Consider the following 18,694-nt stretch of genomic DNA (forward strand, 5'->3'; position numbering starts at 1 on the left):
GGTGACTCCCAGGGGGAGGGCCTTCTCTGCGGGGGCTCCTACCCTCTGGAATCAGTTGCCCCCTGAGATAAGGAGAATCCATGACCTCAATGCCTTCCGTCGTTCCCTTAAAACCCATCTTTTCCAGCAAGCCGGGCTGGCTTAAGAAGAAATTTTTAAATTCTTTTAATCAGTCTGTGATTTCTTAACTTTTGGGCCAAAATTTATATATATTTTTAACTGTTTTTTAATATTTGTATTCTATGTTTTTATCTTGGCTGTACACCGCCCTGAGTCCTCAGGGAGAAGGGCGGTATATAAATTGGAAATTAAATTAAATTAAATTAAATCATCTCTTGGAGTGGCACAGCTCCCACAGCTTCATCCCACAGGGTTAGATCCGGCTGCGCGGCTTGCTCAGGTGCTGGCTCTTTGGGCCGGCCACCCAGCTGGCGTTCCCTTTCTACAGCCTCCACTTCCAACACGGCTTGGGAAGGGGAGTAGATGACATAATTGACATAATTCGCCGAACCAGCCCCTGTGGCTTCCTCCGTGGCCGCTTTGTCTTCCTCCATCTTCCCTGAGTCTTCACGCTACCAGTTCCATTTTATTAGAGATGTCATATTGGCACATCTGGGAAAACCTGAATCTAAAAGCTTCTAGGTTTTCTCCACCCAAAAGAAAGTCCAAGTCCCTGCCCAGCACCCACATATCCGAACCGAAGTGTGCAGTGGTTAGAGTTCAGTACTGCAGCTACTTCAGCTGACTGCTAGTTCAGCAGATCAGCAGATCAAATCTCACTGGCTCAAGGTTGACTCAGCCTTCCATCCTTCCGAGGTGGGTAAAATGAGGACCCAGATTGTTGGGGGCAATATGCTATTTAGTATACTGTCTTTGGTGTAAGCTGCTCAGAGTCCTCGGAGAGTGGGCGGCATAGAAATATGAATAATAAATAAAATAAAATAAATATCCATCACATGGTCCAATCAAAGCACCATCCCAACTGGAGATGCCTCTCAGTCACACCACTCCAGGTGCAGGGCAAGATGTCCTTGACTCTCAGAGAAAGGAATGTTATCATGACTATATATCACCACTGCTCCATACAATCCCCCCTCCCAGTTTCCTACAGCAGTAAATGTAGCAGGCCCAATGCAAAAGATGGCTTCCAGGCCTGACAATATGATTCTTCTTAATAGTTTTATATAGCTATTACAATAGGATACATATGTTTAGGATTATGCTAATCAACTTATTTTCTCAATTATCTAAATATAATGGTTTGTATGTACAGCTCAACAAAATTATAAATGTCATGTTTATTATACTTGATACATGCAAGGAAAATATTATTTTTATCTGACTTACAAAATAAATAACCATCCCTTTCAGAAGAATTCAGAAGTAAACACATTTTCTTATTAGCAAATTGTCAATGTTTTAAAAATGAGTAAAAATATTTATTAACTGTGTTTACCATATTAACATTCTTAAATATCCAGGATAGTTTTAACTAGAATTTCATTTCCTTATATTTTCAGAGCTTTTCGTGGTAAGCACATCTCTCTAGTAGTTCGTTTTCCAAACCAAGGTCGGCAGGTGGAAGATTTGGATGTTTGGTCTCATACAAATGATACCATTGGTTCAGTCAGACGTTGCATTCTCAACCGTATTAAAGCCAACAGTGCACATACCAAAGTAGAATTATTTATTGGAGGCGAACTAGTAGATCCCGTAGATGATAGGAAATTAATTGGACAATTGAATCTGAAAGATAAAACAGTAAGTACTAAGAAAAATTGTATACTGGTAAAATGTGCGCCCATAACGGTATAAATATAATCTGTAATGATAGAATTATGCATTAGTAAACTTGCACACTTGTGGTTTAATACATTCAGAAGCTTTTAAAAATAGTCATGCTTCACTACGATGTAGTTTTATCAATTTACATCTTCATTTTACTCTGTCTGCAGTTAATTACAGCAAAGCTTACACAGATAAGTTCCAATATGCCTTCAAGCCCTGATAGTTCCTCTGATTCTTCTACGGGTTCTCCTGGTAACCATGGCAATCATTATAGTGATGGTCCAAATCCAGAAGTTGAAAGTTGCTTGCCCGGAGTTGTAAGTAAAAGAACACATGCATCTAAATTTATAATACTAGGCAAACATTTAAAATGTGCATCTTATGACAAGTTTTTATTTTTATTGTAGATTATGTCACTGCATCCTAGATACATCTCATTTCTTTGGCAAGTTGCAGACCTAGGAAGTAGTCTAAATATGCCATCACTTAGAGATGGTGCACGTATCCTTATGAAATTAATGCCACCAGGTAATTTTTTTTGTTCTGTAATTTTCAATTGAAATATATATTTGCAAATGGAAAGACCATAAACTATGTATATAAAATCTATACACCCCTGTTAAAATGCAATGTTTTTGAGATGGAAAAATATCAGACCAATATAAATCACTTTAGATCTTTTCCCCATCTTTAATATAACATATAAATTGTCCAACTGAAATTTTTCAGAGGGGGAAAAATAAAAACACTCATAAAAACATGGTTGCATAAGTGTGCACACCTTTAAACTAATATTTTGTTAAAGCACATTTTGATTTTATGATAGCATTCAGTCTTGGGGTAAGAACCTATCAGCATGGCACATCTTGGGAAACTTTGCTTACTCTTCCTTGCAAATGCTTTCTATGCATTTTTTGATGTATTTATTTATTTAAATTTATATGGCTGCCCACCTGCTCTCAAGTGACTGTAGGTGGCTTACAAAAATTAAAACCTAATATACAAACAGTAAAAATAATCACCCACTCCCCTGGCCACAACAATCAATCAGATAAGCCACTTGATAGGCTCCATCCCATTTTGGATTCCTCAGGCCTGTTGGTAAAACCAGGTCTTCAGGACTTTATGAAAGAGTGTCAAAATGGGAAGCAATTTAATCTCTGTGGGGATGATGTTCCAAAGGGAGGGAGGCTCCATGGAGAAGGGCTGAGACATATAGCTGGGTGTCTTCAGCATATTGATGATATCTCAGTCTATAGTGGTGGATGATCTCACTTAGGGGCTTCATGTAGATGTTAAACAGAAGCAGAGAGAGTATCTAACCCTGTGGGACTCCACAAAGCAAGCAACAAAGGCTGGATATCTTGCTTCCTATCAACATCAATTTAGAGCAGCCACAAAAGAAAGAAGTGAACCAAGACAACACAGATCTCCCCACTCCCAACCCATGAAAGGAGAATAAGGATAACATGTTTGATGGTATCGAAGGGCTCCTTAAAATGCTGGGGCATCACCCCTTCTCATAGGGAAGCATTAATCACCACCAGAACCTACCCACATGTCACTTCCTGGGAATTTTTCACAAGCCAGAAGGGGCATGGATCTAAAATACAGGTGCTTGCACTTATACTCCCTGCCTACTTCCTCAGGAGCAATGGGATCAAACCATTCTTACCTGTATTCAATTGTTCACCCTTGTCTTCCACCAATGGTGCTTTAGATATCTCTTGATCTGTTTTGTCCCTCTCAATTCCTTGAAGGCATTCTTGTGCACAACCCTCTTAAGGTCATCACACAGATTTTCAATTGGATTCAGGTGTGGGCTCTGACTGGCCCATTCCAAAACTTTGATCTTCCTCTTCTAATGAAGCCATTATTTTGTTGATTTGGAAGTATGCTTTGGGTTATTGTCATGTTGAAAGGTGAAATTCATGTTCAGCATTTTAGCAGAGGCCTCAAGGTTTTGTGCCAAAATTGACTGATATTTGGAACTGTTTATAATTCCCTCCACCTTGATTAAAGCCCCCGTTCTAGCTGAAGAAAAGCAAAGCAAAATGCTGCCACCACCATGCTTCACTGTGGGCACAATGTACTTTTGATGTGCAGTGTTGTTTTTGTGCCAAACATATTTTTTGGAATTATGCAGGGTGGATTTGATTTAAATCAAGTTGATTTAAATCACAATTTAAATCACTAGTAAAATCATCAGACCATAACACGTTTGATGTAGGTAACACATTTTGTTTTGGAAAATATAGCTGGGCTTGGATGTTTTTTATTGTAAGTAAAGGCTTCTTTCTTGCCATCCTATCCCACAGCCCAGACATATGAAGAATTTGGGGGATTGTTGTTACATGTAATACGCAATCAGTACTTGCCAGAAATTTCTGCAGCTCCTTTAATGTTGCTGTAGGCATCTTGGCAACATCTCAAACCAGTTTTCCTCTTGTTTGTTTCATGAATTTTTGAGGAACATCCAGTTCTTGGTAATGTCGCTGTTGTGCCATATTTTCTCCAGTTCTTGATGACTGTCTTCATTGTGTTCCATGCTATAGCCAATACCTTAGAAATTTTTGTACCCTTCTTTTGTGACTGATACCTTCCAACAATGAGATCCCTTTGATGCTTTGTAAGCTCTTAGCAGACCGTGGCTTTTGCTCTAAGAGGCAACTGAGTAAATGTCAGGACAATCCTATTAAAACAGCTGAACTTTATATGGGCTTGATCAGAGACACTAATTGATGGCAGGTGTGTACTGACTACTGTTTAATATAAGTTTGAATGTGATTGGTTAATTCTGAACACAGCTATATTCCTATTTATAAGAAGATGTGCACATTTATTGTAAACATGTTATTTTAAGTTTTTTATTTTTATTTTTCTGCCCTGAAAGATTTGTTTATTTTTCCATTGAATTGTGCAGCTTCTATGTTGTATTAAAGGTGGAAAAATTCTGAAGTGATTTGTCTCTGTCTGATTTCTTTTTATATTTCAAAAACCTGATATTTTAACAGGAGTGTGTAGACTTCATATCTACTGTATGCTGCTAAACATACTACTCCACAATAATCAATGTTACTTGCTTAATTCTCATTAAAGTTCAAAATTAGCACATTATATAGTAGAGGTTTGCACTTAGATCCAAAAAGGGAAAAGTACTTTCTGGCATGAGCATAGTTGTTATATCTGATAGCAGTATCTTTAAAAACTGGTGTTCTTGGGCCAGTACTGTAGTCATGGAGTCCTGAAAAATGTGTGTTATAAAGTCAAAACGTTCCAGAAATGTTTTTGATGTTTAATTTCTGAGGTAACTTCAGTGTATTTCAGTTTTAAAGATGTTTTGAGAAATCGATATGTTTTTCTTAATATTTGAGGGGAAGAAACATTTTTAAATTTTGTTTTATGTATTTCAGATAATACTACTATAGAGAAATTAAGAGCTATCTGTTTAGACCATGCAAAACTTGGTGACAGCAGCCTTAGTCCATCCCTTGATTCTCTGTTCTTTGGACCTTCTGCTTCACAAGTGCTATATCTTACAGAGGTTTGTGTAGAGTTAATATTTTGGCTAAGTGTAGAGCCAGTTTGGTTTAGTGGTTAAAGCATCAAGATAGAAATCAGAAGACTATAAGTCTTAGTCCCTCTTTGGCCATAAAGCTGGCTGGGGTGGCCTTGAACCAGTCACTTTCTCTCAACCATAGGAAGGAAGAAATGGGAAACCATTTCTTGAAAAACCTTGCCAAGAAAACTGCAGGCAATTTCTGAGAATTGGACATAATTGAATGGAAGAAAAAAAAAACATGTATCACTCCAGTCTTGATTTTATTAAAAAATTGTTTCTGGTATTTAGGCATTGTTTTAATAACTGAAATAAAGAAGCTTGTAATTATTTTGAGATACATTTTCCAGAAGTGTATTATTTTTATACTACATTTTTCCAAAAGTTTTTCTTCTTATGTTATGAAATGTCACTGGAGTCCGGTTTGGGGAATTGTAGATATCATTTGAGAGGGGGGCTTATGTATTTCTTACATTATTAATTTTGAGATTTTTAGTCAAGGAACATAGGGGAAACCTGGGGTCTCTGGAAGTTGAGTGGCCTTAAACATATAATACAATTATTATTACTATGTATAAAAAATGTGAAATCACAGCTGCCAGTTCTTTAGCCAATGTTGATCTTCATATGCAATTAATTCTTTCCAACTAGTGTGTCGTAGTATATCAGTGTAGTATATGTGCAGATCAAGCAGCATTGCCTTTTGCAATTGACAGATGGAAATTTTGTCAATCATATAGTTACTAAGTGCTGTCCAAGATTTTTTTGGTATTGCATCCAGTGTGTCGAATCACAGGCAGTTTATATCACAATCTTTCAAATTCAGTTTTTGGATCTTGATATTATTATCATCATCATATTAATGAATTATCAGATTATACTGATGAATATGAATAATTATATATATCATACCATCCTGCTGTCTAATGACTGAGTTTTGAAAGCAGTTTTATTAAAGTGACATTTTTGTATTTTTTTCTCTATATTTTCCAGGTAGTTTATGCCTTGTTAATGCCTGCCAATTTGCCTCTGGGAGAAGATGCTACTGACTTTCAGTTCAATTTCTTAAAAAGTGGTGGCTTACCTCTGGTGTTGAGTATGCTGACTAGAAATAATTTCTTGCCAAATGCAGATATGGAAACAAGAAGGGGGGCCTACCTAAATGCTTTAAAAATAGCAAAGCTATTGCTGACTGCAATCGGTTATGGCCACGTGAGAGCTGTGGCAGAAGCTTGTCAACCAGTTGTAGAGGGTACAAGCCCAATGTCACCGGTAACCATAATTATTTTTGTATAATTTTTATTTTTGTATAACTAAACAACCAAAAAGGATATATTTAAAAAATAGAAAAATAAAATTGTTAGAAACAATACAAATAAAGAAAAAAAGTTAAAGATACAGCTTCCAATCCTTTTTAAAAAATATCTATGCAAATCCTGTTCTCATTTAATTTTCCCATTGGCATTTGAACCAAATAAATTTATCTTTCTGGAAACTAGGCTTCATTTCCTCTCCTTTGTCATTTTGTTAGCATTCATTATTTTCTGTATGAATGCTTCCGGCTGTTACCTTAAATTTGAAATAATTGTTTGGGCATTTTGATCACATAAAGTCCATTTCTCCATCTGGAGCCATTTAATGATCACAGTTGGTAAGGTGCCAGTGGAAGGATAGTAAATAAGTAAACAGAGAATAGCATAAGTGAGAAGTGAACATTTATAAAGCTTAATCTGACCTGCGTTCAAATCATCAATAACTATGCTGGCATTTAGGAAAACCATTAAGATCTGGTTATTTAAAAGCCGTTAGGGACTGATAAAATGATAGTTTCCGACCCTTATATCCAGTGATTGGCTGCTTACTGGTAGTGTGATTTCTTGGAATGATGATGAATATGAAATGTTTTCTTAATATCATGTTTGGTTTATGCTATAAAATTTACATTTGTTTTATTCCAAAGTTTGCACTATTTTGAAAGTTGCTTAATGTCTTGTTTGCATTGAACATCATAGACTTGTAAATAGACAGACTGACAGACAGACAACAACTCAGGATTTGTGGAGGAAAAGAAAGTACAGAAAGTCCTCGACTTAACAGCAGTTCATTTAGTGACCGTTCAAAGTTACAACAGCACTGAAAAAAGTGAAATGACTTTTTCAGTTGCATTAAGATTTATAATAAGATATGATATTAAAAGTTTGTATGAGATGAAATTTGTCATGGAGAAATTATCAGTACAGTTCTATTTTAATAAACTTCATTATCATAAGGATAACTGAACATTCATATTCATTTATTCATTTTTCATTCATTTATTAAATTTTTATACCGCCCCTCTCCCGAAGGACTCGGGGTGGTGAACAGCCAGGATTAAAAAACATACAATATAAACATTAAAATAATTTAAAACATAATTAAATCTGTATTGGCTTCCCCCAATTTAAAACCCCTTACCCATAAAATTAGCCAATTAAAATTTTTTAAAAAATTTTAAGCCAGCCCAGCTTGCTGAAATAAAAAAGTCTTCAGAGCCCGGCAAAAGGTCCGGAGGTCCGGGATCAGTCGTATCCCTGGCGGTAGCTCATTCCAGAGGGCGGGTGCCCCCACAGAGAAGGCTCTTCCCCTGGGGGTCACCAGCCGACATTGCCTGACCGACGGCACCCTGAGGAGAAAATATTAATATTTTTGGTTGTATTTGCATAAAACCAATGGAAAAAATGTTCTGAATATACTTTTACTGTTGGACAGAATTATTATCCATTTAATAATACTGAAAATAAATTGTTGCAGATCAACCAAGCGACTCATGATCAGGCGGTAGTGTTGCAAACTGCTCTGCAGAACATTCCCAATCCAACTTCAGAGTGCATGTTAAGAAATGTAGCAATACGCCTTGCACAGCAAATATCTGACGAGGTTAGTATGATTAAATATTGAGCACTTCCAAACTCTTTGGCTTGAAGACTGGGAGTGGCTGTGGTAGATGATTAAGCTAAGTAACTAAATTGTGTTTCTGTGAGTCTGATGCAAGACTATGGACTGCTGTAGCATGGATTCGCTTTTAAATACATACTTATAATGTGTGAAATGGTAATTACTTACTATATTTGTCTGTTTCGGTTTTCAGGCTTCAAAGTTTATTCCTGATATTTGTGTTATTAGAGCAGTGCAAAAAATAGTATGGGCTTCTGGATGTGGATCAGTACAACTGGTATTCAGCTCAAATGAAGATATTAGTAAAATTTATGAAAAGGTAAGAAAGCTGAACCAGCATTCTGTTTTAATTGGTTTTAATAGGAAGAATCATACTAATAAACTGAACTTCATGTGGTCTATTTATAAATAGTAGACATTGCTACTGTTGCTCACGTCAAGGAGCACCGGCAAGGGGGGCAGAGGCAAGACTGGGAGGGGCATCTGGAGGTCTCCAGCAGAGGAAGGAGAGAGCAGAGTGAGTGCCAAAGCCTTATCCACCAGAGGAGCCCTGCAGTCCCCTGGACACGAGGCCTAAAGCGGGGCTTACTAATTGAATCTCTTGTCTGAAGTAGTACTTTCCATGTTCCAGGCTCCAAACATCTTTTCTGATTGTTAAACCTATGTTAAATCTAATTTGTGTAACTATATTCCTTCAGCTTTTTTTATTTGCAATTTCCACCAACTTTTTAGATTTGGAATGTAATATCCATTGTATAACTTTATAAAAAAGATTGAGTCAGTGGTATGATTGTGCTCTGTCATTACCTTGTAATTGTAAGGCCAAGAGGCATGTTCTTCATTTATCTTTTTCATATAAGCAATCCTTACTAGTGGCGGTAGTCTTTGCAAGACTATTGCCATTGGGCCCATGGGACAAAAGTCAAATCCGCGGATGGGGAGATGGGAGTGCAGGGCGGCACAAGCCAAGTGTTGGTGGGGGCCGGCTCCAGGTTGCCCTCTCCACCACGTGGCAAAGCCGGAGAGGGGAATGTGGCACTCACAGTGGTCATGTCAGGGAGTGGGAAGCCTGGGGTCTACTCACTCTGGGATCTCTCTGGGATGGTGTCAATTCACTGGGATGGTTTCTCACTGTCATGCTAGAGAAAACTCGCACCCTCTGAGAGGCAGGTGCACAGCGATGCATGAGCCACCCCATGGAGAAGGACCGGTGCACCCCACGCACTAAGGCGTGGGGCTGATGGAATGCCACAGCGCAAGTAGAGAGAAGGCCAGGCGCAGACACACCCGGAGGAGGATCCAGATGCCCGGTTAACATTGATGGTGCACGAGTATGGTGCACTTGGGGCGGGGCTGAGTGCGGCTTATTGGACATCCCAGCTCATCCAGCTGGCCATTGCTACCTCCCAATGAGTGGCTGAAGGACCAACGAGCTGCTGCTGGGCACCACCAGCCCCCACATGCTCACCGCCTCCTGTGCACACGCCCAGGGGGAGTGCCGGGGTGGGGTGGACTGAGGCAGCGGGGCTGCTTCTCACCATTTCCAGGGCGACCCCATGGGCCAGATCTAAACCCATCGCAGGCCGGATCTGGCCCACGTACCTTGAGTTTGACATGTCTGCTGTAGATGCACATAAAATCTATATTTATATGCATATTTCAAGTGAAATTCATGTATTCCAGTGGGATTTCTTTTATGCTGTGAAATATTTTACTTTTCTAAAATATTAATTAAAATAATTTTAATTAAAAGCAGATATTTATCTGTTGTTGTATCATCTTGCCCTATGCTATATCTGAAAATAAATATATTCAGCCTTAAATGTTTATTATTTTTTAGTAAAACTAAAATAATAATTTGATCATATAATTGTATAACTTCAGAAAAGAAGTATGGCTACTGCTTGTGGTGGATCTAGGCTAAATTCTGTAGCTTGAATTTTTGTAGTAAATCTTAAGGCTAGAGTGTTGTCAATTTCTCCTTTGAACGTGAATGGTTTTGGAAAAAAAGTATACCTTTGAGAAACTGATTTATCTAATAAACACAAAGTCCAGATAATTAATTAAAACCTCTTCTCAAAATGTTTGATTCTTGACAAAGTGCTAAAATTAGATTTAGATAATCACAAATAGACAATCATGACCAAGGGTTGTATTTACTTCCCTCCCTTGTGCAATTTTCATCATCATCAATCCCTTGTGTGTAATTTGAATTCCTGTGAAATCTATTTCAATTCAGCATAGTTAGATTATTGTTTCACAGTACGCTTTATAAACTCTTCAAATCTTTAATTCTATTTTCAGATTTGATTTTAGTATACCATTAAGTTTGTGATGTTAAGTAGTTTGTGTAATTTCCTTGAGATTGAAGGATCAATTATCCTTCATATTTATCATATATGTTATGCTGCTTATTTCTGATTTATTTTATAGACAAATGCAGGCAATGAACCAGATTCAGAAGATGAACAAGTTTGCTGTGAAGCACTTGAAGCAATGACACTCTGCTTTGCTTTAATTCCAACTGCACTGGATGCATTAAGTAAAGAAAAAGCATGGCAAACATTTATCATTGATTTGTTATTGCATTGTCACAGCAAGTAAGTGATTTTAATATTTCATTTGTTTTATCAACTGCTCCCCAGTCAGTAGTATCCTTGAGGGCAGATAGAATGACAAAAATCACATGGTGCCAATTCCTTTCCTTGTAATATCACATATATACGTGCAAAAGAATGCTGTGGCATGATGCTGATGAAAGCAAACTCATTGGACACCCATGCCTCCAAAAGCAATTGCAGGTGGTCAGTATAGTAAATAATGTACAACTATTGGACTGTAATTTGCATTTTATTTATTGTATTACTGCAGTGTTGTGATATAATTTTATTTACCGTATTTTCCCGCATATAAGACGACTTTTTAACACATGAAAATCTTCTCAAAAGTCGAGTGTCGTCTTATACGCCAGGTGTCGTTCTCCTGTAACCAGGCAGACCAGCCCGAAAGGCTCTGACGAGCCTTAAATGGCTCTGGCTATCCAAGCTCTGACGATCTGCTAATCAGGCAACTCAGCTGGGATGCCAGAGCCATGTAAAAGGAAAAAAGTTTTCCCCTCCAGCTTGCTTAACTTAGCTGCTAGTTGCAACGCTTGCCTTGCTTCGCTTGCCTGAATCCATTCCATCAGTAAGCCACTCCCTGCCTGCAATCAAGCAGGCAGGGAGTTGTGGACTTCAACTCCCAGAATTCCTCAGCCAGCAAAACAAAACTGGCTGAGGAATTCTGGGAGTTGAAGTCTACAACTCTTAAAGTTGGAGACCCCCGTTCTATTGGGTAAGTTTTTTTCCCCTTTGGGAGCTTTAAAAGAAATAGTTAATTGGGGGTTTTTTTATTTGTTCTTTTTTAGACCTAGCCATTTAAAGTTTAGGAAGTTTTAAATTTAGTTTACATATAAAAATAAAATAATATTTGTGCAGCTTTCTGAGATTTAGTGTGTTTCTGTAGTGTTTCACTCTAACTACACAAACACACAAAATCTCACAAAGCTGTATGTGGAATTTTGTGTGTGTAAAGTGTGAAAGTTGTTTTTTGGGGCTTTTTGTGGCTGTGTGAGGTTCCTGCTTGTTGCAGGGGCCATTTTGGGTCTAGCACAGCTGCTTTTACATTGTGGGTGAGCCAGTTGTGTTGTGCTGTGTGTGTGTAAAGTGTGAAAGTTGTTTTTTGGGGCTTTTTGTGGCTGTGTGAGGTTCCTGCTTGTTGCAGGGGCCATTTTGGGTCTAGCACAGCTGTTTTTACATTGTGGGTGAGCCAGTTGATGTTTTTTAATTTTTATTTGGTGTGCGTTGGAAGAGGGGTAGTCTTATACGGCGAGTATAGCCCAAACCCTATACTTTAACAGGAAAAGTCGGGGGTCGTCTTATGCGCCCAGTCGTCTTATACGCCGGAAAATACGGTATATGCTGCTTCGGTGGACAATGTTCCTTTCCTTATGTCTGATATTTAATAACTTTTTATATTAGTCACACAGCCAGCCAAATGTTTTATCCTTCCCAACGTCCTGGGATAGGCAGGTGGTGGTAGTGCTGGTGGTGGTGAAAAAGAAGAAGAAATGGGGCTATTGAGTATGAATAGGTATAAACACTTGTGATAGATTTCCTTTGAATGTTTCATCAGTAGAAGCAGTTTTCTTTTGCCAGAAGGGAGAGGATGATTGCAGCCTCCCATGTTCTCTTAAAGTCAGCTCCAGAGGTTTCTCTAATGATCTAGATCATATTTGCTGAGTATATAAAGGATATAATGGATTGCACCAGGGACAAAAAAGAGAAAGTAATAGTGTATTATCCTTTATATAATTTTAAGATTATTTATTTAAAATACGTATATTAATCTCTCTTTTTTCTGGTTGAAATTTTTAGAACTGTTCGGCAAATGGCACAGGAGCAGTTCTTCTTAATGGCTACCCGATGTTGTATGGGACAACGACCTCTTCTTTTTTTTATAACTCTCTTATTTACTGTGTTAGGGGTAAGACATTTTAAACTTTATCATTTGGATATAATTCCAATATCATAGGAAATAATACATATTTAATTTTTGTTACCATACTTCCATATTTTTTCTCAATATACATTAACAAATCAATACATGAAAAGGCTTTATTCAAAAAAGGTAGATTTTCTGCCATTCTGCCTTGTAAATTGCTATCTTCTGAAGATGTACACTGTATGATAAACCTGTAAATGGACAGTTCTTCCATGCAACTTGTATTATGATTATATATTAGACATCTATGGGTAATTTGCTGTGATGCTGGTACAGTTTTACTTAGAGCAGCTCTTCAGTCTTTTTCTCTTTAATATTAAACTTCTGTTTGAAGAAGATTCAAATTTTCGTTATATTAGAAATTTGTCGATTTCACTAGCTTCAGTATGTTGATGTTAACATACTTGTTCAAATATTTTAATTAGGATATTGTTTAAAGACGTAATATTAGTATAAAATAAGTAGAACATAAAATGCAACTACTGAAAATAAAATCCTAAAATTACTGTATTATTACTAATGAGCATTTTGACTGCTTCATTATATTCATTTGTATTAAAAGCTGAGGCTGTGATTTTCAGAACTGATTCACATAAATCATAGAAAAAGCTTTTCTAAAATTAACAGTTTTTCAAGTAATTACAGACTGCCATCTTTTGCATTGTTGTTGTTTTTTATTTAAATTTAATTTTGCTTTCTTGAGCAAGCTTTGTCTACAGCATATAGTAGAGCAGAGCATTTCTTGTACTCCAAATGTTACTACACTCCACCATATTTCATATATTGCTACTGATAGCTAGGACTCAAGGAATCATAAGATATAAAGGTTGGTGAGACCTTGGAGTTACAATACTCCCACATCCTGTCTAGTGCAGGAATCTACTACAACATCCCTATCAGATGTTTACCTCCTGAAATAGTTTGTTCCACCACTGAATTAGAACAATTTCCTCATGTCCAGCTGAAATCTTCATTTAATTTAAATCCATTTTTTTCTTGTTCTGTTTTGTAGAACTCTAAACAATTTGACTCTACTTTCTACATGATAATTGACAAAAATTGACAAAACAACAATTTTTATGTGCTCCCACTTTTGTCTAGATTAAACATATTGAAGGACTTCAAACTCCTACAGATAGTCCTCATTTAGTGACTAAATTGGGATCAGCAACTTGGTCATTAAGAGAAGTGATTGCTAAGTGAAACTTACTCTGCTTATGATCTTCAGCTTTCCTTTACACATATGCAAAAGATTTGATCATAAAGTTACTTTTTCATCACTGTTGTACAATTGCTAACTAAGGCAGTCATTAAGCAAGAACTACTTGTACATATTTCCTGCCAGACGACTTTTGATTTTGGTTGCTCTTTTCTGGACATGCTGCAGAGTGTCAACGGGCTTCAAAAAATATGATAACGTGACTTAATATTGCAGGGGTCATCTGACCTAAGCAAAATAGAGTAGCCTAGAAGTATGATTTATTAACAATGGTAATTTTACCAGTGGTTATTTTACTAATAAGTACTGGTAAAGAAGCTTGTTGAATACATGTGGGCTGTTTTCCAAATAATGGTTTTACTGAACTCTGGTGGATTGCACAGTCAAAAGAAACTACTTCCATTATTTAAAGCAATAAATCAAGATATTTGTAAGAGCATGAAATGTGCTTTGAATTGGAACTTTAGGTCACATCCAGAAATTATACAACTACATTTTTTTCATGTACCAAGATATTCCTGCATCACATGCTAAAGAATATTTCCAAAGAGTTAGGATACATTTGAAAACTATCTAGAATATGATAGAAAGTATGTGGTAGTAGAGGAAAATTTTGAAAATATAATATTTCTAACAGTGCAAACTTTCATGATATAGCATTTGTATGTGTGTTATGTATGTGTACACTTTTGAGAGCAGGTTTATTTAATGGAATCTTGCTTATCAGGAGGTCTGAACTGAACATAGACTTTAAGAAATATTCTGTGTTATGACTATTAATGAAAGTATATGTTCAACTATGTTGATATTTTCTTTCAGAGTACTGCACGAGAACGTGCTAAACATTCAGGAGATTACTTTACTCTGTTAAGACATCTTCTAAATTATGCTTACAATAGTAATATTAATGTGCCCAATGCTGAAGTTTTGCTTAATAATGAAATTGACTGGCTTAAAAGGATCAGGGTAAGTTATTTTCCTGCTATTTTGTCACCACTTGTAATTTGTTTTAAATTTAAGTGTTAATTGCCTTGGATCCAAATATGTAAAATAAAAAGTGGAATAATTATAGTAAATTAACTGATATGTGCTTCCCTAAAAATATTGTTTGAAAATTCATATGTCTGGATATTCTCCTTCCCTAGGATGAAGTGAAAAGGACAGGAGAAACAGGTGTAGAGGAAACTATTCTAGAAGGTCATCTTGGAGTTACCAAAGAATTGTTGGCATTCCAAACTCCTGAAAAAAAATACCACATTGGTTGTGAAAAAGGTGGTGCTAATCTTATCAAAGTAAGTTACTGCTGTACAAAATATTCTAAAATTATAAAGTAGCAAAGTGAAAAATATACAAATTATAATGAATGTTAATATTTACAAAAAACATAATTTAAATTGATTGAATGTTGGAATTTTCAAAATATGTAGAAGATCTATATTTAAATCACAGCAAAATTTCTGTTGAGAGAAGGAAGGGAACAACATCCTTTCTCAATTTTTATAAAGTTCTAAATAAGGTAAGTCATTGAACTGTAACTGGAGTAAATGTAACATAATGCACTATACAAAAAAACCTCATTTCATCTTAAGCATGCTAGAATCCTAACTGAAATATGAATGGGGCAAGAAATCTGTGATCAAATTAAGGGCATGTAAGTCCTTGCTCTTTGAAAATTAGGGCAAATATTCAAGTAACTGTTGTTATTATCTGGCCTCTCAGCTGTGGCTAAATAGGTTTGATAAACTGTTTATTAACAACCCCCTGGCATTTTTCATATAAATTTTAAAATAATCTACAGTCTTCTGAATGATTCATTATGGTTACATAATGGAGTTATGGAATTTAGGTTTTCTTGCTTTCTTGCAGGTAAGTAATCCTCTCTTCTAAAAATCTAAGACAGTGTGACATTAAGTGATGTTACTTTTGATCTGGATAGTTCCTAAATTAATAATATATATTTTATTTACTATTTTTCAGGAATTAATAGATGATTTCATCTTTCCCGCATCAAATGTTTACTTGCAATACATGAGAAATGGAGAATTACCCGCTGAGCAGGCAATACCAGTCTGTAGTTCCCCAGCTACCATTAATGCTGGATTTGAGCTGTTAGTAGCCTTAGCAGTGGGCTGTGTCCGTAACCTCAAACAAATAGTAGATACTTTGACTGAAATGTACTATATAGGCACTGCAATAACTAGTACGTATTGTTTCATATTTTAACATTTTTCTATGAATTTTAATGTGGGCAACTTCATATACTTTTATATATTTTCATAATTTATTTGGGGAAAATGTTGGGTTAGCAGAATATTAGGCCCATTTCTCTGGATTGTAGTCTTTGAGCATTTTAAAAAATTATACAGAAGATTGTTAGTGTTGAATGAGAAAGAAAATATGCTGTTTCTTGCTTAAATCCAGAACTAACCTTTTTTTTCGAGATGACTGCTAGGTAGTATAATCATACTTCCTAAAAGTAATAGATAGAGATTAAATCTGGTTAGGACTGAAAGGTACTGTATTCTTAGAGGCTTCAGTTCTAAATTGTTACATTAGAGCTTCTTCGAAGGCTTTCAGTGACTGGTTGCAGTGACTTGAATAATTGCAGTTGGAAAAGGAAAGATCAAAGTATTATTAGTTCCCTGTGCTTGAGGAACCTAGAAACATTAATTTTGGGATCCTGTCCCAAGTCTTTATTCAGTTTTGGCAAACTAAAATGTATTGTTTTACAAATTAGCAATTTTTCAAGTCATCTTAAATCATCTTAAAATAACTTGCAGATAAATTATTTAAAGAGGGCTTACCAGTGGTGGGTTGTCCCCGGTTCACACCGGTTCTATAGAATCGGTAGTAAAACCGGCGGGAGGCTCTGCCCACCAACCCCAACATCATCAAAATGCTTCTGTGCATGCGCAGAAGAGCGCGTGAGCAACACGCGCGCATAGCCCCGCTGTAAACCGGTAGTAAAGGTAAGTAGAACCCACCTCTGGGGCTTACTATATAGTTTTGTGCTTCGTTTGACTGTAGATTTTATTTTGTCTATTTGTACTTAGGAAATAAGATGCTGAGGAATATAATTCCTAATTTACACATTTTCATGTAAAATGCAAATGTAAAATGGAATTGTATTTGAAATAAACTTATTTTATGAATATAGTTTTGAGCGCTAGCAATTAGCCTACTAGTATATTTTGAGTTATAAGCTGTTAATGGTCTAATATGTTTAATTTGTCCTAGCGTGTGAAGCACTCACAGAATGGGAATATCTGCCACCTGTTGGACCACGACCACCAAAGGGATTTGTAGGGCTTAAAAATGCTGGAGCCACTTGTTACATGAATTCTGTCATTCAGCAATTATATATGATTCCTGCCATCAGGAATGGAATTCTTGCAATTGATGGAACAGGTAGTGATGTAGATGATGACATGTCTGGAGATGAGAAACAAGATGAGGTAATACTGCGGTTTGCTTAATATATGATACTGTATCCAACTGTGCTTCCTTTGTTCTTTAAGTCTGACTATTAAGGGCTTTTATTCTGAATATATATATATATATATATATATATATATATATATATATATATATATATATATATATATATATATATACACACGCTTCGCAATACGTTTTTAACTACCAACAATTAAAAAAAATTCATTCTATGCTTTTATGTTAGTTCTTAGTAATATCAGCAATTTTAAACACAATATCCTTTGTTACAAGTTTGATGATGTTTTCTCGCTTTCTCAAATACATTAAATGTGGCCTATCTTTTTAAACTTCTTATAATTCATTATGCTCAAACAATTTGTCTGCTCTTTAAAATACTTTCAATGTTCTCTCTTTACAAACAGTGGCTTTTTAAATTTGACATCTTGAATGATACTTATAATTTTCTGATACTGTCTTTGAGCAAGCATTTCCTGAACTGTAAGCTATGTTAATGTTTCAAAATATGATGTAACTTATTGAATGGCATTCAATACAGTATGGACACAACACATTTATGGATATAAATCTGATTATTAAAAAAGATAAAAAGGGAAAGATACTGGAGTGATGAAGGAGCATGATTTTGGTCATGGAAAAATATAACAAGACATAAGAGACTGTACAGTGATGTGCTATGAACCCTTGTCATGCCCCTCCCACATTTTTGCTTGAAAGGAGAAGAAGTTTAATTACCGTTTATGGCAAACTATACTTACCTTTCAAGTCAGTCAACTGTTTGATCTTGATTTCAAGGATCAATATTTTGGCAAATAATACTTTAGCGAATGAGTCTGAAGCTCAGTACTTCTCATTGTATTCTGATCTGTCATTCTGTCTGAGGTTATTATTGTCTGCAAAAAAGAATACATTGCCTATTTGCAAATTATAGTAGAGCTGTTACATGGGGCGATTTCAGTAAAGTGCTAACTTTGTTGGATTAAAAAATAACATTTCTCTTTCAAGTAACAGAATTTTGAATTACTTATTATAAAGACTATTGAAACAAGATAGGAGTGAATAAATTATTTCAGTGCATCAACTTGATAAGACATACAAAGTTAGGAATATGCCTTATACATCCAATATGGCACATGCTATGTACATAAGCATAGAATCCAAAGATGTCCATAATGTACACATGTTGAATATAGTAC

At 36.0% G+C, this 18,694-nt stretch overlaps 1 protein-coding gene across 1 annotated transcript in view; it reads left to right on the forward strand.

Moving 5' to 3' along the window:
- Positions 1-18,694, forward strand: part of USP9X (ubiquitin specific peptidase 9 X-linked) — a 121,886-nt gene that overhangs the window by 70,637 nt on the left and 32,555 nt on the right. The window contains exons 20-32 of the mRNA XM_070944225.1: positions 1,521-1,761; positions 1,956-2,105; positions 2,196-2,316; positions 5,202-5,332; positions 6,341-6,619; positions 8,138-8,263; positions 8,475-8,600; positions 10,715-10,881; positions 12,697-12,805; positions 14,862-15,008; positions 15,188-15,334; positions 16,020-16,242; positions 17,280-17,497. Coding sequence (XP_070800326.1) covers positions 1,521-1,761; positions 1,956-2,105; positions 2,196-2,316; positions 5,202-5,332; positions 6,341-6,619; positions 8,138-8,263; positions 8,475-8,600; positions 10,715-10,881; positions 12,697-12,805; positions 14,862-15,008; positions 15,188-15,334; positions 16,020-16,242; positions 17,280-17,497 — 2,185 coding nt within the window. The remainder of the gene's footprint in view (positions 1-1,520; positions 1,762-1,955; positions 2,106-2,195; positions 2,317-5,201; positions 5,333-6,340; positions 6,620-8,137; positions 8,264-8,474; positions 8,601-10,714; positions 10,882-12,696; positions 12,806-14,861; positions 15,009-15,187; positions 15,335-16,019; positions 16,243-17,279; positions 17,498-18,694) is intronic.

Source organism: Pituophis catenifer, unplaced genomic scaffold, assembly GCF_029215685.1.
Source record: "Pituophis catenifer annectens isolate HBS135680 unplaced genomic scaffold, rPitCat1.0.hap2 SCAF_4, whole genome shotgun sequence".
Taxonomy (NCBI): Eukaryota; Metazoa; Chordata; class Lepidosauria; order Squamata; family Colubridae; genus Pituophis; species Pituophis catenifer.